The 23,540-nt window shown below is 40.5% G+C and overlaps 1 protein-coding gene across 3 annotated transcripts in view; it reads right to left on the reverse strand.

Annotated features, from left to right (window-relative positions):
* Positions 1-513: 513 nt before the first annotated feature.
* Positions 514-23,540, reverse strand: part of LOC111157695 (t-complex 11 like 2) — a 40,418-nt gene continuing 17,391 nt past the window's right edge. For all 3 annotated transcript variants that reach the window (XM_022519326.1, XM_022519325.1, XM_022519327.1), the window contains exons 6-10: positions 22,550-22,686; positions 11,046-11,233; positions 10,646-10,827; positions 8,021-8,193; positions 514-2,990 (exon numbers count right to left, since the gene is read on the reverse strand). In XM_022519326.1, the coding sequence (XP_022375034.1) occupies positions 2,749-2,990; positions 8,021-8,193; positions 10,646-10,827; positions 11,046-11,233; positions 22,550-22,686 (922 nt within the window). In that variant the 3' untranslated portion in view covers positions 514-2,748. The remainder of the gene's footprint in view (positions 2,991-8,020; positions 8,194-10,645; positions 10,828-11,045; positions 11,234-22,549; positions 22,687-23,540) is intronic.

Here is a 23,540-nt window from a genome sequence, read left to right on the forward strand (position 1 = left end):
TACTAGGTGCTGGTCCTTGGCTTGCCATTTCTCCACACCACTGTACTCACCATGCACTTGGTCTATCATGTCTTCCCCTTTCTTAGCCCTTGGCAACTCCTGCCTATCCCTCCTGTTGTAGCTCAAGAATGATCGCCATGAAATAGAATTTGATGGTATTACCTCTAGTACTACGTGTATTTGTTTTATGCCCTGTACTACACTTTGTTGTGATTGTTTGCAAATTTGTCCTTCTTACTAGGTTATAAGCTTCTTGAGGACAGTGTCTGTCTAGTCACTGTGTATCACAAAATGTAGGATACCTCTGGGTGTACAGTATATGCTTAATAGGTATCTGTTGACTGACCGACTGAGTGAGTGACCATGACCTAATCTCTTTAAGGCTCTGACAATCACCAGAAGAATCATTCTAGAGCAACTGCAATAAAGACTGTACAATATCCCAGCCCCGAGTTACCCAACAGTGGTTTGAAAACAAAGAGACACTGGCTATCTTGAAATAATTTTTAATGTTTTAAAATGTAACTAGTGCATACAATACATGTTTTAGCAGAAGAATGAAAATGTGTGTAGGGTGTTTAATAAAACTGACATTACAAAAACAGGACCACGTTAAGAAAACCTCAAAAGGAGAAGTAAACATTTAGGTAAAACCAAAAAACAAACACAAAAACAAAAAAAGCCCCACAAAACAAAACCCAAAACAACATGCTAAAGGCTATGCTTTTAAAAGCCTAATAAATGTAGTTGCCTAAATCCAGACTTGAGACATTGAGATTTACTTTGGGACTTAAAAAAGGAAAAATAAAGCAGCAGAATGCCCTTCATTTTAAATGCACTTAAAAAAAAAAAAAAAGTCTGCACATTGTTTTCCTGCTGGCAATTGCAGTATAATCAAGTATGTGAGAATACCAGCTGGATTCCAATCTGATGATAAAAAAAGTACACCACCTGGTCTTCCTGTTAAGTTTACAATTTACCTCAGAAAGCAACAAGAAGTCACACTACCTATTACTTTTCCTCGTCAGACCCTCCCTGCCACCCATACTCCAAAGTGAACACAGTTGAAAACTACTTCAACTTAAGAAAAAATGAAAACAAAAATCTTCAGCACCTTATAGTTTCTGAGCACAGGACAACACGGGCAGAAGGGAAATACAGGAAGAGAGGGTAGCAAATGGGTAAGACCCAGAGTGATGTGCTCTTCAGGAAAAGTCTACTTATACACAGCTGCTCAGATGGATAGAATGGCTGATTTATATATTGGTCATTGTGAGGAAAAAAAAAAACTTACAAAATTTCCTCAACTTTTGGCAGATCCCTCCAAAATGTAAAGATTGGAGATAACTTATTCACACAATCATTTCCTTGAACTTTATCAAATAATCAAGTAGCACCATAATGGTGGAAGTCATAGTGAGGAAAAGGAGGTAAAGAAGAAAGGAAGATTTCTTTTTATGTCTTACTCATTCTTCCCCACCAAACTACGAAGATCCAATGAGTCCTTCAAGAACAAAATAATCAAAATGTGTTTTATGGGAATAAAGTACTTTCTAGACGGAGTCTGCCCAGACCATAGTGCTTCCCTTAACATTTCAAAACAAGTATGTAATTCCAGGACAAGCAGATTTCTCTAAAATCCCAATGACAACTAGGGCCAACTTGGCCAAGTTTTGCTCTAATGCACAAGAATGTCAAATGATAATGATACTTAGAAGAGCATCTTGGTCACAGTGGGGTAAAATTTAGTCAGCACAGGAGGCATTTGCTAGCAAGTTATATGGTTTTTAAAAATCCAAAGTTCAACTATTTCTTTTTCAGCTGTGAACTTCACTGAGAATGGGGGTCTCCTGGAGATTTGGTTTTATTGTTAACTTCCCTTCTTATTACACATAAATCAATTCAAACCACTCCTGCCTTATATAAAAATATCAAAATCTTATATAAACCTTATCAATGGGCCTGAGAAATGCAAGGACATTCACTAAGATATTTGTGCAAAAATTTTTTCTCTCAGAGAGTAGGATAAGTTGCAGGCAGAGAAAACCAACCTCTAGAATAACATTTTACAAGGGATTTTTTTTTTCTGTTTTCACTAAATGAACAATAGAAGTTTTATCTAAAATTCGTACATAGCTTTAAAATATTTTTAATAAATTTAAGTTCTAGACAAATACTGACAATTGGTAATATAAAATGTGATTTGGTACATTTGTGGAATTTGAAGACTTACCATGTAAGTTTTTGTTACACATTAATAATATTTCATTGTACATTTCAAAAATTACAAATACAAAACAATTATGCTTACTTCACATCATTTATTCAGAACATCATCCCCTTAGTTATTCTCATGACTTCCAACCCTTTAAGAAGTTGTACCAAAACTAAAGATCATTAGATTTGATATTGACAAGTGAGGAAAAACAACTCCTTAAGGTTGGATGAATAAGCCATATATGAATGCTGAAGAAAACATTTATAGGTATTATACAGGTAATATAATCAATTACAAATTGCCTTCTGTCCATTAAAAACATCTTTTATGAACTTGAAAATGATGCATGAATAGGTTCTATACGAAGTGCATATTTTCTGCAATGCTAATATTACTGGATTACACAATTCAGGCCAACACTGCACCACGAACAGGACTGAGAAGGTGCCACATCTGTCATGCCACTGGCGGAAACAGACTGGGTACCAAAGTGCTGGATTTCCAACCTCAAATCCAATGTCAGTTCCTCTTCAGTTGGAAGATGAAGCATCCGCCTTTCCCATGGCTTCCTCACCGAAGAGCAGCTTTCGAAGTATATTTGCATAAAATGGTCCATACACTTGTCTGTTGAGATTCACAATGTTTGCATATTGAGAGCCCAGTGCTTCTAGCTCCTGTTGAATGACAGCAAGGCCTCCTGGGACGGGAGGCATACATTTTTGAGGACTTGGAAGACAAAGTAGACTTTTCATGTAGAGTTGGGTTCGTTTATCTGGGGAAAAAGAAGATATCTTTAGCTGTCCCATTATTAAAGAATCTTATTTTAAAAAAGTAAATGAGAATAGTAATTATGGTAGGTGAACTGTAGTAATATTCCCAATTCTTTGCCCTCCCTATACCCACACCCTCTACGAGGTAGCTTTGTAGCTCTTCCCATCAAATGCTGGAGACTATTTCCCCGTATCTTGAACGGGGGCTGGCCTTATGGCTTGTTTTGGCTGATACAGAATGCGCCAGAAGTGCTGGTAGGCTAGTTGCATGCAGAGGCTCCAAGCGCCATGGTTCACATCTGCTCTCTCTACCCACCACTGCACGTGAACAAGCCTGGGCTGGAGGAGAGACCACATTGAGGGAATCCCAGCTGTTCCATTCAAGGCCAGCTTAGACCAACCTACAGCCAACAAGACTGCAAACACTTGAGAGTCCAGGCAAGATCAGCAGAGCTGCCTACCCAAGCCACAGTTGACTACATACGCATGTGTGAGTCCAGCAAGACCAGATGAACTACCCAGGTGCCCCACAGGCTTGTGAACAACACTAATTATCTGTGGGGGTTAAGCTGTGGAGTTTGAGGTGCCTTGTTACACAGCAATGGCTAAATGACACACACACACACACACACAAATGTAGAGCACTTCTGTAGTAGGACAGGGGCTCTTTTATAAAAACTTAATACTTACTATTCGTGATTTAGTTATGTACATGAAAGCTGAGTCTGTAAACTGGCACTGCTAGTTTGGCCCCATACAATGTTTTGTTTGTTTGTTTTTGTTTTTGTCTTTTTAAGAAATAGAAATTCTTTAAAATCAGGGGATTTCACATAGAAATCCAAATTTCTGGTTCCTCTCGAAAAATCTAGAGATGCAAACCTGGGGGCCCCAAATTACCACATGACCAGGGTGACCACACATCCAGGTTTTCCCCCTTTTGGGCTAACATAATGAACAAGAATGGTCTCAAACGTGTCTTGGTTTGGACAACAAATTATACAGTGACCCCACCAGCGGCCAACAATCTGGAGGCACTGAGGAGGGGCTGCCCCAGCTGGCACTCCAGCTGGCCATCTTCTCCATTCTCCTCCTTCACTGCTTCAGCGCGTCTGCATGTGAAGGAGCTTTGCAAGAGGACGCAAATGCTTAAGTCAGTGCGGCGGCAACAACACCGGACAAATAGTACCAGACCAGACCTGCTACCAGCCACACAGCCCCAAGGACTTCTTTTGGCTTTTGAAACGGAAACCTCACAAAGAAAAATTCACTAAAGAGAACACAGTCCATAGGATATGGACCATGATGACATTAATGAAACTCTTGTCTCCAAACTCTTCTCCCAAAAGTCACACAGCCAGGTCTGACCTAGAGTTCTAAGTTCCCAATGTCACATGTCTTGTCTTAGCCAGAACTGTTTTCTCTTAACTAGACAACCCTTCCCTCTCATCTCATCTCTGCCCAAAGTCCAAAACATCCTTCAATGCTGAGCCTAAAGTTACTTCCTTTCTGTGACTTTCCCTAACACCCGCCAGACAATCATGCTATACTTTGGTTACTTGATAACATATATATGCCTCTCTCCCTTCTTAGATGGAAAGCTGCCTAAGGGTTAGGGCTGTGTCTTTTCTTATCTTTATATCCCTGGTCCGGCACGTGGCAGGCACATCACAGATGCTGACCGAACCGAAGTGAGAATGGAATGAAAAAGCTATGTAAAAGCGAGTACATCCCACTGAAAACAACAGAGTCAAGGAGGAACAGGGTGGGCAGCCAAAGAGGACTTGATGATGTGACCCATGATTTGTCAACAAGAACAAATCATTCGTGTATGGATCACTTAGACAACTGAAAATTACTTTTTAAAAAAACAGAGACAGCTACAGGCATGTAAATAATCCACATAGCAGGTCATCTAGAAATAACTGTTCCCTAGTTATCATATGCATATGAAGAAAGCTGGTTTGAAAGAAACCTTTTCTAGTTATCTTTTCAAAAGGCTAAAAACATAGTGGGAGTTGTAATCCCATTATAAATAAACAGCACTTCAAGAACAAAAGAGGGCAGGGGTGCCTGAGTGGCTCAGTTGGTTAAGTGTCTGCCTTCGGCTCAGGTCATGATCCTGGGGTCCTGGGATTGAGCCCCGTGTCAGGCTCCCTGCTCAGCTGGGAGTCTCTTTCCTCTCTTCCCAACACCCTTCCCCAGCTTGTGCCCAATCTCTCTCTCTCAAATAAATAAATAAAATCTTAAAAAAAAAAAAAAAGAACAAAAAAAGGCAGACTATGGGTACCACAAACAGGAAAGGAAAACCAAGGCTAACTGGTCCTTCTTATGTTCCTGGGCTCCTCTGAGTGCTTAACTTACTCCAACTCTGCTTCAAACAGAAAATTAAGAGTCAACTGTGTACTGAATTTCCCATTAGACTGGTTGCCTGACGCTCGGGAGCCCAGGTCTGCTTTCATCACAGATATGGTCCAAACACCATCCTGAAAGATTGTTTAAAGAAAGAAACTCTTTTAAAACTGTTATTATGCTGACGAGTATTTCTGTCTCCTCTGCAGACAAGTCAGTTTTTAGGCCAAGAATAAAAGGACAGAAGCGTTTGTCCACTTAGGAGCGGCCAAACTGAGTCCCTGCCAAAGGCGTGCCCTTGGCTTCCAGAGTCGAAGGAGAGCTGCTCAAATGAGTCATTTTAGTTTCTAGGCAACGGTACTTTGAATGAGGTTAAAAATGCTTTCAGTCTGCAAAATAGCAGGAAGGTTGGACTGGGGATAGCTGGGTTTAAAAAAAAAAGTGCTTTACCGGATTTTAAGAGGCTACCCTGGGGTGGGACAGCCCAGCTCCCTCCCTTCTGAAATTGCAAGTGCTTCCCTTATCTAAAGCAAGGGCACAGAGGACACGTGGACGCTCGGGCCACCATGCCAACCAACAGCAGGGCTCCAGTTCTGACTACGGGGCCCAGCAGGAGTAGATAAGAATATGATTCTGGAGTCAGACTGGCTCATTGAGAGTCCCTAGTCTGAAGCCAGATGGTTATGTGAGGTACTCACCCTGTGTAAGTTTCTGATACACTCACCCCTTGCACAAATACAGTTGATTCCTGAATAATTGGAGGCGAGGGACACGGACCCCTCCTGTGCAGTCAAAAACTTACATATAACTTTTGACTCCCCAAAAGCCTACTAATGGCCTACTGTTGACCAGAAGCCTTCTTGATAACATAAACAGTTCATTAACACATATTTTGTATATGTATTGTATACATTATCCTTATAATAAAATAAGCTAGAGAATAGAAAACGTTACTAAGACGATCATAAGGAAGAGAAAATACATTTACAGTACTATATCAAGGAAAATCTGCATATAAGGGACGTGTGCAGTTCAAACACATTTTGTTCAAGGGTCAACTGTATTTATTAAATGCCATCTGTGGGTCCAGCCTGGTACAGGGACATGGCAGGCAAGAGACATGCATTCCATCCTCATGAGGCCAGTATACTAGTGGGGGCTAGTGGTATGTGGCAGAGACTGCAGACAGTCTGCCCCTCCTCCTCCCGGGGATGGGCTGTTCTGCTGGAGACCAAGGCCATGAGGGCACACAGGAATCAGCAGTGAAGGCATCCAGGGAAGGCCTCAGCCCTGTGTTTGTCATTTTCATTCAGGGTCATCTCTTGGTAGCCCACAGTGCTGCTACCAACACTACTCCTTTCTGGGAAAGGTTTAAAGTCTTGAGCTTTTCGTGGCCTAGATCTCCAGCATTCCACATCCCCAGGGGTAGGAATGAGAGACCTATGTGAGAGCCTCAAAAAAAAATAATGACAAGTATTTATACTCTTAGGGAAGCTAGCATTGTACTTTGAAAACTTGCAGATTAGCCCACAGTTCCAATTCTACGGTCTTTTCCTCCTTCTGGTCTTCATTCCTCATTCTCTGTAGTATACACTTGCTTTGTGCCCCATGTCACCTTCTCCCCCTTCTTCTGGCCAAAGCACCCAACTTGGTCTGGGCCAAACCTTCTCTTCCCTACTCTCAGACTAGGTGTTGCAGGGAAAGTCGGCTCACCCTGACTCCAGGAACTGAACACACATCTCAAGCTCCAGTTCCTTCCCCTCTGGCCACCATGACCGATTCAAGAATGTGAGTTGACCTGCAGTCATGCCGACTGAAGCTGATAAGACTCCATTCTGGGGTCATTATTTGGGCTAAGAGTGAAGCCAACACCTTGTTTTTCACTTGACTTCAATATGGAAAGATACAGGCTGGAGCTGAAGCTTGTCTTGCCACGATGGAATGAGTCTATCTGTGAAGACAGCCAGCCCAAAGGAAGGCAGTGCTGAGGGAGGAGGTGGGGAAATTAGTGTCAGTGACACGGTCTGTGCGCTGACTCAGTCGTACAGGAGACAGCCCTGCTCTGCTCTTGGTTACATGAGAAAATGCACTTCCTTTTTGCTTACACTAGCTCAGTTCTGTCACAAGTATTAGAAAGAGTCCTAACTGATGCATTCTCCATTTTCCCAACTCACCGACACAACTTGACATGGAGACAGACACTTGCCTAGGGATTAAGTACAAAGGAAAAAAAAAAAAAAAAGCCCACCATCATGCCCTCCAGTTCCATAGCCTCTTTGCTCATTGTCTCTTTAAGCCTGGCCAAGAAAGAGGTCTCAGCTCACTTAGCCTAGCTCACAGCAGAACTGGTATCATTGCCAGCTGGTTTGGATTGTTGCATAGATCTAGGATTTTAACATATTGGTAGCATTATGGTATTTTCTTCATAAAAATCTATTGGCTGGGTAGTAAGACAGAAAGCCCTGGAACATTCCCCCACAGTTACAGATATACACAGAAGAAGCAGTGAGTCCCAAACCTTTGAAAGTACAATTTGTTTCTTTATATTTTCAATATTTATTCTCCAAAAGGAGTAGGTAATCTATTTAAGACAAATGTAACTGACACTTGACATTGGTCAAAACCAGCAAGTTAAAAGCAAATTGGAATTGAAGCAGAAACCAATGAAAACATGAGGACCCACCAATCAAGGACCAGATAGGATTGCCCTCCTTTTCGATGCTTGAAAATTGGCCTATGAGATTAGCTTGGACCTCAGCATTCAAAATGGATAAACCTCTCTCCGCCAGGGCCTTGTTAATCTCAACACAAGTCTGAGCACCGATAGAATTCAGGACTTCCTTCAAGTTAGTGGTCCTAAAAAAAGCATAAAACAAAATTGCATCAGGAATAGTTTTTTTATTCAGCAGTTTTTAAACATTTTTTAATATACCAACTTAGTTCAAATGTCTGTCACTTTTCATTTACACAGACAGTAAGTACCTCTATTAGCATGAACTTAGAATATAGTAACTTCTCCCAGGTACCACCCCTTATGTGTAGCAGATTTTTAAATGCTTAAAACCATTCAATTCTGTAGGTGCTGTTTAGTTAGAAAAGCAGAGTCAGAAAAGGTGGTCCCTGAAAATAAGTCTGCAACCCCATTTTCCTGCAGGACCATCAAAAAGGAAAAGAAAATACCTATTTACTTCTTAAAACAAACCCTTTGGTCTGAGCAGATTCATTCATAGATTTTTTTGTTGTTGTTATTAAATCTATGTTTACAGAATGAAGAATCAATTCCTTTACCCATGCCCAAACAGTGAATCTATAAAACCAATCAAAACCAAGAAATGAAGGGGGCGCCTGGGTGGCTCAGTCAATTAAGTGGCCAACTCTTGATTTCAGCTCAGGTCAATTCCCAAGGTCCTGGGATCAAGCCCTGTATTGGGCTTGTATTGGGAGTCTGCTTGAGGTTCTCTCTTTCCCTTCTCACTCTGCCCCCCCCCCCCACTTATGATCTCTCTCTCTCTCCCCCCCCAAAATAAACAAATAAATCTTAAAAAAAAAAAACCCACAAGAAATGAACCTATTTAGAGGTTAATACCATAATGACAAATTACCTAAAATTCTTGACCTATCATGATCAAAGATAATCTCCTTCCTATTGTTACTTTCAAGTACCCAATCAAAAATCCCAGAAAACCATAAAAAGTAACTGGCAATGGGTTATTTAAGAGGTAAGAAAAAAGAGGCAATTAGAAAGGGCATGTGTTGGGTCCACACTATTGAGGAACGATGATTGCAAACAGCCTCTCACTGTCCAGAAATGGTCTTTAATATAACTTTGTGCAAAATGGGAATTAAAGGATAAGAGAACAGGGGTGGGCAGGCATGAGGAATTAAAACGATAAGGCAATTGGAGAGGCAGAGCTTCTATAAAGAAGACGATTTAACAACTAACTAGTTATTAAAGGTGAACATTTATCAAGCACCATGCGCCAAACACCTGTATTAAGTGCTTCACAATGGATCATCTTAAGTTCCCACATTGGTAAGTAAGCACAATTATCCCTTTTTGCAAGTGAGAAAATGAGGCTCAGAGTGATTAGGGAACTTGTCCAAGGGTACCTAACCAGGCAATAGCACACCTGGGACTTAAACCGCTGTCTGTTGGACCTGAAGCTTGACTTCTCAGTAACCACTTTGCTATATGCTTTATATGAATACTTAAAGAGCTCTGTGGGTTCTCTAAAGGCTTAATAAAAATTTCTGGAAAGTAATAGTTACCCCGTGTGGGGAAATGCTAAGGTAAGACCAGCTGCAAACCTAGAGAAGGTTTCTTTTTATTACAGGTCTTGTGTCCTGGAATGTGAAGTAAATGAGCCTGGATGACTAGCACAAAAATAGTAGGAAGGGCAGGGCCTTGACACAGTTGGACCAGACCTCAGCCCTTGATTTCCCCTTTTTCTCACTGTGCAGCCCAAGATAAATCCTTTTCTCTCTCTGACAACTTTGGATGTTGTAATCACTTGGGCTCCTTTTGGCTCTTAATATTAGGATTTTATCAAGTAATCTTATGTGCTTTCTGGGTAATGGGGAGGAGGATGGAGGGATAGGGGCATCTCCCTTCAAAGACAGGAATGAACAATGTAAGGCCTTAAAAACACCTTAAAGGGGAACCAGCAAGAGAAGCTGACCCATGTAAGACCAATGAAAACATCTGGTCATTGACTAAGATTAGGAATTTTCTGACTTGGAGAGGATTCACAATAGGATGACCCAAATGAGATCCAAGGTCTGATCCTGGGCAATGAATTTAGCAAAAAACAAGACCTTCACTGGACTTGTGCAATATCTCTGAAGGACAGGATGTCACTACTTCTACCAAAGAGTTCATAGCAGGCTGGATCAGACAAGTTGGTAAACATTTCATTGCAGAAAAATGATGGAGTCAGAACAACTGAGTAGGAAGCCTCCCTGATAGGGCCTTCTAAACCCTCCGCATGGAATTCTGCGTTTTTGTTTGTTTGTTTGTTTGTTTGTTCCACGGCACTGTCAAAGAAGAGCTCTTACACATGCCCATCCTAAGTGGAAATAGGACACTCACCCTGGCACTTGGCATGGAAAAGATCTCTCCCTTCTTATGAAAGGACATCTAAACCTTCAGAGATATTAAAAGAAATTCTAGAAAAAGAAGGTGTAAGATAAGCTTCTCTGAAGTATAGTCCTGAATACCACACCCAGACATCCAGGATCATTCAGGATCTCTGAAACACACGCGGAGCCTTAACACGAGGATGAGCAGATAAAAACACTTGGAACTTACTCTTTGTTCATGCCTTCAAGTAGAACAGCTGAAATCCTTTTTAACCTGTTTGCAAGCTCAGAGAGGCCTTCTGTAAGAGCACCCACCATGTTGTTGGTAATTAGGGACAGGCAGGCAATAATTTTCAATTGATTCAGCTTTTCTGTCAGTTCCTGAAGACGTGCTCCATCTGTGATGAGTGTCTAGCATGTTTATTTTAAATGTAAAAATAGAAAGGGAAGCTCAATACCATGAAAATATAAAACAAGCAATGTTACATCCAAACTCCCATTTCTATCTGATTTCAGGAAAGTCATTAAACCACACGCAACACTAGACAGACCAGCTGATGCACAGATAGAACTTGTGAATTAAAATATTGGAGAACTTGAGGGAAGGGAAAAAAAAAACAACCACTCACCTCTGGTAATTCTTTTTTCTGATAATCCCAATGTAACAGTTTTAAATAACTGTTATTTAGCACCAGTGTAGGACTCAGGCTTGGCTTAGAGCTGTTTTCGGCCCCAGGAGTTAAAGCAGTCTCAGAAAGAGAAAGCAGTTCTTCATTTACAGATTCTTTTAACCATTCTGTAGTTTGATCAAGAGCGCCTGAAAACAAAAAGGCCATATGTTTGTCCTACAGCTGTTAGATCCCTTTTGTGCATTCTACATGACAACAGAGGTTAAGTGAGGGGCTGGGCATGAATGCCAAGACAGGCACACCCCCAAAGGAGCTTATAGTCCAGATGGGGAGCCAGAGCTGTAAACCAACAATTACAGCAAAATAGAATAAATGCAAGAAGGTACAGTGGGAGTGGAGGGAGCAAACATTGTCCAAGACAGAGTCTAATAGGAAAAGCTCTGTAAGTGACACCTAAAGATATAAAATAGAGGACAGGACTGTCACTCCAGACCAGGTGAACAGCCCATACAAAAATCCAGAACAGTGACAGAATATGGCACATTCTGGATGCTACAAGCATATCTGTATCGTTGGTCCATAGAGAACAAGGGAGAGTGGTAGCAGATGGCATCGGGTGGGTAGGCAGAAGCCAGCTCACACACGACCTTGAATTTTGGCAGAGAAGGTATTCAGACGAAAAGCATTGATTATTAAACATTTTTGGGTCCTGGATCCCCCTGAGCATCTGATTAGAATTATGCCTTTCTCAAAATGCACATTCATGCTAATGTGCACACTTTATTTTAGTTTTGACCCAGTTTTAAGGTTCCCCACTAGAAACAATTTTGTTTTTTACACATTTCTTAAAAAAGTGTATATTTGATAGAATTTATAAGGTGGAAATTGCTTAAAAAAAAAAAAAAACAAAACACAAAACAAAACACGCAGAATGAACACAGATACAGATCTTTTTAAAAAGCACCAGAGAATGAAATAAAAAATAGTGACCCTGAAATTCTCCCTGAGACCCAGCACTCGAACCAGGGTAATCTGTGAGTAGCAATGTTTGCCACACAACAGCAACACTACCCGAGAATTTCACAACTTTGCTTCTCCTCAGTTGGCAAATGTTCTTGGTTTTTCTAGTTCTGTTCATAGAGATGTTAAAGACTTGAGGTCTTTTGTTTAAAGGACACCCAACAGAGAGAGAGAGAGAGAGGAAATCTTGGTGGATATAATTACAATGTAGCATTAATACTGCAAGCTTAATCATTTACAGCTGGCACATCTAAAAGCCCATTTAGTTATCTCAAACAAAGCAACAGTGTACCATAGTGGTTCTCAATCCTGGTTGATTTTACAATCACCTGGAGAGCTTTAAAAAGAAAAGAAAGATCTTGGGCACAGCTCCTGGAGATTCCAATTTAATCAGTCTGAGATGGGGCTCAGGCAACTGTGTTTAAATACCCCAGGTGAGGGGTGCCTGGGTGGCTCAGTGAGTTAAAGCCTCTGCCTTTGGCTCAGGTCATGATCCCAGGGTCCTAGGATCGAGCCCTGCATCAGGCTCTCTGCTCGGCAGGGCGCCTGCTTCCTCCTCTCTCTCTCTCTGCCTGCATCTCTGTCTTCTTGTAATCTCTGTCTGTCAAATAAATAAATAAATAAATCTTTAAATAAATAAATACCCCAGGTGATCCTAGCACGAAGCCAGAATTGAGTATGACTGGTAAAGCAGAAAGAGCACAAGTTCAGAATGAAACATCAGCTTTTCTCTAAGGGATCTACCTGCTGAGATGTTACTCCCACCAGCTAGTACACTGATGCCTCTATGTGGCTCCAAAACCAAGGTCAACCCCATGAGATACAAGTACTGTCAATTTTTCACGTAGGCAGTAAGTCTCTTCATTCACTCATTTATTCAATGACAATGGAGCACCTAATGTACCCTAGGTGCTATACCAAGTGCCGGGGATTCGTAGATGCGTAAACCTGTTTGGTGCACTCAAGAAGTTCTTCATCCACTGGGAGGGAAAAACACAAGAACAGGCAATGGCTTTACAGGTGCATTTACCTAAGAATTTCCTAGGAGCTGTGAAGGTCCAGGAGCATTGCACTTGAATTTACTCTCCACCAATACGCACTTCTGGTTTCCTGCTAGGGAGGCTTGGCCTCACCCTCCTGACACTACCTTTGGTTCTCTAAATCTAAATCCTGCCAGTCTTTACCGGCCTAGCTTAAATCTCTCTTCCTGTGGGAAGCCTTTCTTGATTGTACGGACCCATCCCTGCTCTCCCTTCTCAGAGAACCCCACCTTTGAATTTTTGATCTGGCTGTCATTTCTCTTGAACAGCTGAACTAAAAAACAGCTTCTCTATTTTTTAAAAAAATTGTTATTAAATATTTTATGTACATTCATCTCAATTTCATCTCACTCACTGAAGAGTCCAATCTATGATCTTTATTTTTTATTTCTCTTTCCTTTGACTTAATTCATAGCATCACAGGATAGGTATGTGAAATGTGGCTTTGTTTTGGCAGACACACTTGCTTTGGAAAATACTCAGATTATCTTTCTAGTGGTACTTGTCACATACTGGGTGCTCTAAAAGCCTCTGCTCTCCTGGGGCACCTGAGTGACTCAGTCAGTTCAGCATCTGCCTTAGGCTCAGGTCATGATCATAGGGTCCAGGGATTGAGTCCTGCATTGGGCTCCCTGGTCAGCAGGGCGTCCTTCTTCCTCTCCCCCGTTTATGCTCTCTCACATGCTCTCTCTCTCTCTCTCTCTTTTTCAAATAAATAAATAAATAATCGTAATAAATAAATAAAAGCCTCTGCTCTCTGTGTCTGGCATGAGTGACCTGGTAGGTTTCCAATTTAACTCACCATCTCTGGAAGTAAACATCAACTTAAAGAATTGCTCAAATAGTCGTCTTCAGACTGACAGACCGATTGGTCCCACAGGCTATCTTTCCCTCCCCACTATAAAACATTTACTAATGTACACAGTACACGCAAATCAAGACAAAGTGTTTTTTGTAAACTCTTTCACAAAGCAGAGAAGGAAGACTTCTCATTCGTGTTTATGAGGCCAGCTTTGCCCTGATACCAAACCCAGACAAACGCATTACAAGAAAATTACGAAACGATCTCTTTCCAAAAATACAGATGCAAAAATCCTTAAGAAAGCATTAGCAAGATAAAATACTACACTATGACCAAGGAGGAGTGGGATAAACATTTCAGGATTGCAAGGTTGCTTTAATCAGAAAAACATCCATCACAGTAATTCAGCACATTAACACAATAAAGGAGAAAAAAAGATCCCATCCCATCATCAGATATAGAAAAAGCATGTGACCAAATTTAACATGTGATCTATTTAGATAAAAACTCTCGGCAAACCAGAAACAGATCTTCCTCAACACATACATCTATGAGAAGTTGCAGCTAACACCATACTTAATGGTCAAATAATGAATAATCTTCCCCTAGGAAGGCAAGGATGCCTCTCTCATGACTGCTATTGAACATTTGATTGGATGTCCTAGTTAGTGCAATAAAGCAAGGAAAAGAAATAAAAGGCACACATTAAAAAAGAAGAAGTAAAACTGTTTATTTGCAGGCAAAATGATTGTATATATAGAAAAACTGAAGGAATATTCCAAAAACCTACTAGCATTAATAAGTTAATATCTTAGCAAGTTCTCAGGATGCAAAATCAATATTCAAAAATTGATTATATTTCTATATACTAGAAAATAAAAATTTTACAAAATAGCACTTACAACAGCATCAAAGAACATAAAATAAATGAGATTAAATTGAACAAAATTAGAACAGGACTGGAGGGGTACCTAGTGACACGGTTGAGCATCGGACTCTTGGTTTTGGCTCAGGTCATGATCTCAGGGTTGTGAGATCAAGCTTCACATCAGGCTCCCCACTCAGCATAGATAGAGTCTGCTTAAGTTTCTCTCTCCCTCTCCTTTGGCCCACCCCTCCTCAAATAAACAAATCTTAGAGGAAAAAAAAAAAAAGTACAAGGCTGGTACACCAAAACTAAAACATACTGCTGAAATAAATTAGACTTGAGACATCCAGTTCACAAATTAGTAGACTTATTAATGTGAAGATGTCAAATCCACATAATTCCAATCACCAACCCAGCTGGCTCTTCTGCAGAAACTGATAAACTAATTAAAAATGGATGTGGAAATTCAAAGGACTTAACATAGACAAAACAATTTTGAAAAAGAAGAACAAAGATGGAAGACAAACACTACCTGATTTCAAGACTTAGCCTCAATAATCAGGACTGTGTGGTATTTAGTGAAGGGAAGACATACAGATCATAGGATAGAATAGAATCCAACTTAAAAAATGAAGTAGTAGTATGTGCTACAACATGGGTAAATCTTGAAAATATTATACTAATTGGAAGAAGAGACACAAAAAGCCACACACTGCATGATTTGATTTATATGAAATGTCCATAATTGGTAAATCCATAAAAACAGAAAGTAGACCAGGGGTTATCAAAAGCTAGGGGAAGGGAAGACTAGGGAGATACTGGTAGTGGGTATGGGGTTTCTTTTTAAGGTGATGAAAATCTTCTGGAATTAAATACTGATGATGGTCATATAACCTTATGAATATACTAAAAACCACTGAATTATACACTTTTAAAAATTAATGTTGTGGAATATAAATTATTTCAATTACAAAAAAATAATACAGAGGTCAGAAATAGACTCACAAATGTATCATCAATTAATTTTCAATAAAGATGCCAAAGCAGTTCAATTGAGAAAAGGTAATCTTTTTGAACAAATGGTGCTAGAACTGGATACACATATGAAAAAATGTGAACCTTGAAATATATTACCTTGAAATGTCTCCTAAGCCTAAAACTATAAAAACTTCTAGAAGAAAACATTCAAAAAAGTCTTCATGACCTTGGGATATGCAAAGATTTTGTAGACACACCACTAAATGCACAAATAAAAGAAAAATTTTATGATTTGGTCTTCATCAAAATTAAAAATTTCTTTTCTTCATAGGGTAGTGTTAAGAAAATGAAAAAGGCAAACCACAGATGGGGGGGAAATTTCATAACATATAAAACTGACAAAGGATTTATTTCCAGAATATATTGAAGGCCCTTCAATTCAATAAAAAGACAACCCAGTTTAAAAACAGGCAAAAGATTTGACTGGACACTTCACATTAGAAGATAAATGGCTATTTTACATATGAAAAGATGCTCAACATCACTCATCATCAAGGAAATGTATATAAAAACCACAGTGAAATATGACTTTCACACCCTCTATAAAAGGTAAAATTTAAAAGACCAATAATACCTTGCGTTAGTGAAAATGTAAAGCAGTTGGAACTCTCATATACTGATGGTGAGTATAAAATAGCACAACCACTTTGGAAAATAACTGCCAGCTCCTTGTAAAGTTAACCATATACTTAACATAATGACCCAGCCATTCTACTCCTAGGTGTTAACCCAAGAAAAAAGAAAACATGTGCACACACAAATACTGATACATATGTGCTCGCAGCAGCTTTATCTGTAGTGGCCTAGAACCAGAAACAATGCCAATGTCCATCAACAGGCAAACAGACAAAGTGGTACAATCATATAACAGGAAGCTTCTCAGTAATACAAACTATTGATAAATACACAACACGGATGAATCTCAAAAACCTTATGTTGAGTAAAAGAGGTTGGACAAAAAAGTGACACACAGGGCCGGCTGGGTGGCTCAGTTGGTGAAGCAACTGCCTTTGGCTCAGGTCATGATCCCGGAGTCCCAGGATCGAGTCCCACATTGGGTACCCAGCTCCATGGGGAGTCTGCTTCTCCCTCTGACCTTCTCCCCTCTCATTCTCTCTCTCTCTCTCTCAAATAAATAAATAAAATCTTTAAAAAAAGAAAGTGACACACAGCATGATTCCATTTAATAAGAAGTTCTAACGGAGGCAAAGTTAATCTACAATGATGAAAATTATATCAGTTTTTACCTCGATGGGGGAGTTTACTGCAAAGGGCAAGAAGGTTCTTTTTGGCGTGACAGAAATGCTTTATATCTTATTTGTAGTAATAGTTACAGGAGCATATTCTTTTGTCAAAACTCATGAAACCATAAACTTCAAGTGGGCACATTGTATTGCACAGATAGTGTATTTCAATGAATTTTTTAAAAAGGGATATAGGTTACAGGTTGGACAACTAGGTCACTGAATCTAAACCTAGTAACTGCAGGTTGAATTGCATAAAGCTTCATCAACACTAAACACACACAAACGTGCGAAGATTTATATCATGTAAAAGCCAGCGACTGTGCTATTTAGTGCTACAAATAGCAGACAGGGGGATGTCCTGTAAAATCTGCCAGTTTAGTGTGAATGAGTTTAGTAGTTGAGCCTTCTAAGATGAATGAATCAAAGGTATCCCCATATGGATTCTTCAAGGAATCCAATTCCCATCTCTGCTGATTTCTAGTATGGTACCTAAGCATGAAATCTGGTTCTTAAGTATGAACTCTGGCAACAACTCCTAAAAAGGCAACAACTCCACATCCTGGATCTGGGGGATGGCCTGTATAATTCTGAGCAGACAGTGCTCCTATAAACTAAGAGAGTGCTGCAGAAATATGTGACTGGAAGACCCTGATGTTGTACAAAGCTTTAGATGGCTCCCATTTTCAATCTTCTGGAAAAATATTCAGGCTAAATTCTTCAATTTCCAGTTAGAAGAATATAGCTCCCTTTATCCATGACACCTGCTCTATTATGCCTAGCAATACCTCATCTCCCTTCTTTTTCCTTCCTTCCTTCCTTCATTTTCTTTCCAAGGCTCCTGCCAACATGGAGCCTGAACTCATGACACCGAGATCTAGATTCACATGACTAAACCAGCCAAGCAGCCCTTGGTACTGCTTTGAGATATCATTTTCCCTCCCTCCATAGTTTCTTTTGTAAATAACAGTTAAGAGGTCCCTGACCAGGCAAACCCCATGACCATGGGTCGGCCTAGCTGAGTCATATGCCCATCAAACTTTCCTGAGATCTGAATGGTGACTACAGTATTCAAGGATGGGCCATTTTAAAATACACATTAACTGTTCTGATGATGGACTAGGAACTTTTCCTTATTTTCCCTGCCCAGATTCCTGATGCTCTCCTGGTTTCTGGCCTTGCTCAGGCTCAGGTATTTTGGCTCTTTTGGTGAACTGCCCCCGTGCTTCCATTCACTTCCTTTTTTGCTAGATCACCCAGAGTCGGTTTCTGTTGCTTGAAATATAACCCAGCTGACATAACACAAAAGTGAAAAATCCAAAGGAAGCAGACAAAGCAGCAGCTTGGTTTAGTCTCGACTTGGATGTAGGAGACTGGCTTCTAGTCCTAGCTCTACTACTTACTAGCTGTGTGACTCTCTGGTGTTTGGGCAGGCCATTGCTGAGCGTCAGTCTGCTCATCTTCAGAATGTTCCATTAGTAGTTCCTAAATGTCCTGAGTGCCAGGCAAAGAAAATGAAAATGCAGTTTGATGTGATTTTGGAAAGTATTTATGTCCCATAAGATTTCTGAAAGAATCACATGAAACGAAGTTCTATGAGAACATTGTGTCTATCAGACACAAGATATTACCTAAATAAATAAAAACCTTCTCTTTCTGAGTATCTTAGAAATTACTTGTGCTCTGGTCCCTGAGGGGTAATCTGTTACTCTTTCCATAGGTAATTTAGTTGCTGGACCTGATGTGGTTATCCTGTTGATGTTCAGTACATGTATCCAATCATTGTCTGAGGCTTTCTGGGTTGTACTTTAAATCAGGCAATTATATAAAATTTCTCTGTCGGCAAAATATTTTCTGGAGTCAATTCAGAAATCTAGAGTGCTTCTCTGTATTAATTTTGCAATAATTATTTTATAAAAAATGTACACACAAAAATCCAACCCTATTGTCCTGCATGTTGCTGGGAGGCTCTTATTTTGATATTAGGGCACAGTGACCGACTTTTGGCAGAGCGACTTGAGGATATAATTAACAGCTGACATACACTCTGCTTCCTGGACTCTCGATTTCTCTGGGAACATATTTAGAGCTGGGCAATAATGACCTATATCCACAACTGGATTTATTCTATTCTTAAATCTCTGAAAATATCCAAGTCAATGTGAAAAGTACAAATGATTTGCAGGTCACAAAGCCTGGGTTTTAAGGACAGAAACAAACAATTTAAGATGAACAAAATTATAACTCAAACCAATATTAAGGAATTTCCTCCAGATGACAAGCTATCTTGACTCAAGACATAGAGATATCGGCACACGTATGTAGACATATGTACACAGGCGAACAAATGAAACCAGTCAGTAAAATGCTGGAAAGGAAAACACTGCTACAAACATAGTTACTGTAGTTCAGGTTTCAGATTCAGGTTCTATGTAGGGTTCTATTTCCATTAAATCCCTCTCTTCCTTTGGAGAAACAATACAGCCCTAAAGTCACAGAATTTTTGTTGTGGAAGGATTCTTAGAAGTCATCTAATCTTATCTGCCACTCAGTGCTAGCACTCCCTCTGTAGGTCTTCCAGAGAAAGTCAGTATCTCATTTGAAGACAGGCAGTGTTGTGTAGCAGTTCGATGTACATGCTTTGGGGCAGAGACACGTCTGATTCATCCAGGCTTTAAGCAGTCACCTAGAGTAAGTACTTTAACCTCAATTTCTTCATTTATATATTTTTTAAAGATTAGTTATTTATCTATTTGAGAGAGAGAGAGACAATAAGCAGGAGGAGTGGCAGAGAGAGAGGGAGAAGCAGAATCTCCATTGAGCAGGGAGCCCGATGTGGGACTCGATCCCAGAACCCTGGGATCATTACCTGAGCCGAAGGCAGATGCTTTAACCGACTGAGCCACGCAGGTGCCCCCATTTCTTCATTTATAAACAGTGAGTGATAACAGTGCCAGATTCATAGGGCTTTGTGAGGCTTTGATGGACTAACAAAGGTAAAACGTTTGGCACATAGTAAGGACTTGGTATATAATAAGTGTTCAACAAAATGATAGCTGGCACTGACTACTAGTAGTAATAAAGAGGCTCATTCCAAGCTTAAAACAGCTCCAGCTGCTAAAAAGATCAAAACTCTGCCTGTGATTTCCCTCCACGGATCCAAGTCTGCCTACAGGGCTTAACCCAAAGTCCCTGAATCAGTACCAACAGGAAGGCAGTGCTCATGGCCCAAGTGTATCTCCTTGTTACCAAACCGAATGTGCTCAGCTTCATGGTCTGTTTCTCCTATGACCCTCCACCATCCAGGCCCTCTGCAGACATGCCCCAGACTCTTGGGGCCCCTTTAAAAGTGGCACCTGTTTCCCTTTGTTTACATAAGGCTACCATACTGACTAGCTTGACAGAAAAGCTCAGTCCATGAGGGATGGGGGATCATCTAACAGCCTTATAGCATAGTGAATTAAAATCCAGAAGCTAGTGTTAAGAGCCCAGAAGCTAGTGGCAATGAGGGAATCTGGTAAGCCAGACCTTTGCCAGCTGTGCAACATCTGGCATCTCAAATCCCTTGCCTGTGAAATCAAGGGTATAACAGTACCTACTTAACTAAGTAACTGTGATGTTTCATTGAGGTATCACGTTCTCTACGCCCAGGCTTTCTCGACGCCTCTTACAGTCCAGCTTTAATGCCCACTAGTTCATGAATCTGCTCCCATCAGGGTTACCAAAAATCCTCATGCAGTCATACCCAGTGGTCAAGCCTTAGCCTCCATTTTTCTTGACCACTTAGCACTTGTCACAGCTGATTATGTCTTCATTCTCCGAATGCTTTGTTTACTTTCTTACAGAACATCACCAGCTCCTGGCTTCCTTCACCTCCCTGGCTACTCATTCACAGTCACCTTTGCTGCATCCTACTCCTCTTTTCAAGCTCTAGATGCTCTAGAATCCCAAATCAGGCCTCTTTAGTACTGACACTCACTCCCCAGGTAATTTCATCTAGTGCAATATTGTGGCTAAGAGCATGAATGGTGTAGCCAGACCACCTGAGTGAGTCTAAGCCCCTTAGCTTACAAGTTGTGTCATGGAGGCAAGGGATCTAACCTGTCCATCCCTCAGTTTCTTCATCCATAAAATAGAGAGCAATTTCCTAAAGTTATTGCGAAGATCAAATTAGTTAATATAGGTAAAGTGCTTAGCATGTGGTAAACATTTTATACATGTTAGTTATTATTCAGTTTCATGGCTTTATAAATAAATATACTGGTGAGTCCTGAATGTATACTCCCAGCATTCACCATTCCCCTGAACTCTAGTCTCTCACATCCACAGGCCTACCTGACCATGTTGATGCCAAATAAGATCTCTGTGTTCACATATTTAAAACCGAACCCTGCCTCCGGACTACCTCCCTCCCTGCTTTCCCCTAGTTGCCCCGCCTCACAAACAGCCATGACTACTCACCCTGCTGCTCAGGTGAAAACCTGAGCATCATCTTCAACGTCTCCCTTTTCACCTTCATCTAATTTTCAGCAAATCGTTTTGTTCAACTTTCAGAATACATCCAGAATCTGACTTGTTTGTACTACTTCCACTGCTGCTACGTGGACCATTAGTTCTTGCCAGAGCAACTGCAATTCCACCTCCTTGGTGTCCGTTTCCCTTCCCTCCTTGCTCCGGTATGATCTATTCTCTACCCAGAAGCCAGAGTTGTCTTTAAAAATGAAAATCTCATGTTGCCCTCTCTGCTCAAAACTCTCCAATGATTTCCCACCACACTTGGACTCAACTCTCAATGCTCATTTCCAAGCAAGGCTCTCTAGGACCTGCCTTTGCCTACCTCTTGGCCTCTTCTCCTCCCACTCTCTCCCTGACTACTTTACTCCACAGCCACAATGTCTGTCCTTGTCTGTCCAACTTCACTTGCAAGCTTCACGCCTTTGCCCATGCAGCTCCCTCAGGCTGGGATATTCCTTGCTCACGTTCACATGCCCCTTCCTCTTTCCTTTCCAAACTCTGCGCAAATGTTCCTTCTTAGAGAGGTCTTCCCAGTCTACCTTACGTTAAAAAACACCATCTCCTCCACTCCTGCCCCACTGCTCTCTGCCCTTTTTTCCTACTTTTCTTCATAGGACTTAACACATCTGACAATATATGTTATTTGTTTGCTTGCCATGCCTACTACAATGTCAGCTCCTTGGGGGTCACAACACTGTTTTTTGTTCACTACAGTATTCACAGCAACTAAGCAGTGTCTGGGATACAGCAGGTGCTCAATAAATACATATTTTTTTAATACATGAAGAAACGAATAGTGCTTGGCACAGTTCTTGGGACATGGGCAGACAGCGATAAATTTGTGATGTCTATTTTAGAAGTTAAAAAAATGTTTAACAGAAAAGCCAAAATTCTTTAACGATACTCCTTAAGACATCAAAAACGTAAACATCATATTTCCATCTAATTTCAATATATGCACATTATATTGTACTTACTTGGAGTTTCTTCTAAAATTTCTTGGAACTTAGTTCTCTCATAATCCACCAACTGGCATTGAAGATGTGGTCTAAGACTCCTAATTGTAAAATTGACCATGTCTATTTTCATGAGGTCCAGGACATGAAATATTTGTCTAAAAATTTTAGAGTTAGAATAGTTAGAGAGCTGATTAAGAAATTAAGTTGAAATTCATTAACTGTGATCTATTTTACAGACTGGAAACAATAAACATCCCCAAATAGTTTTGAAATTCCAACTGCCATTGGCAAGGTCACTTTTCATAGAAGGCACTACACATGCATTCCAATGTATCCTTCATAGATCTCAAGAGTATTTGCTTTAGCAAATACAGTACTTCCAGCTGATCCACTACACCTGGCCATAAACTAATAGACACTAAGAAACATAAACAATGAGTCTTAATGAGACAAAGAAGATTCAAGAAGGAATTTTCATTAGAAACCCTTAAAATTTTAAGGGAGTCTGAACAAAGTGCACATGGTATCTATTCCTACTAAATCTGGGGGTGGAGAATAGAGAGGGGAAAAAAAGGACAGGGCAGTGAGGCACAAAAATACTTAGCTTTGCTTATCTGGTTTTCTTCTAAGATAAAGGTGGGAGACCAGTTATTATTGGGTTACTCAATTGCCACACTTCCCTTCTGTTTTGTTTTTATTTTTATTTATTTTTTTATTTTTTTAGAGATCATAAGTAGGCAGAGAGGCAGGCAGAGAGAGAGAGAGGAGGAAGCAGGCTCACTGCTGAGCAGAAAGCCTGATGTGGGGCTCGATCCCAGGACGCTGGGAACATGACCTGAGCCGAAGGCAGAGGCTTTAACCCACCGAGCCACCCAGGCGTCCCTCTGTTTTGTTTTTAAAATATATATTTATTTATTTGAGAGAGAGAGAGAGAGAGAGAACGATCAGGAGGGGCAGAGGGAGAGAGAATCTCAAGCAGACTCCACACTGAGCATGGGACCCAATTCAA

The sequence above is a fragment of the Enhydra lutris genome, unplaced genomic scaffold (assembly GCF_002288905.1).
Source record: "Enhydra lutris kenyoni isolate GAN:26980312 unplaced genomic scaffold, ASM228890v2 scaffoldscaffold55, whole genome shotgun sequence".
NCBI classification, from domain to species: Eukaryota; Metazoa; Chordata; class Mammalia; order Carnivora; family Mustelidae; genus Enhydra; species Enhydra lutris.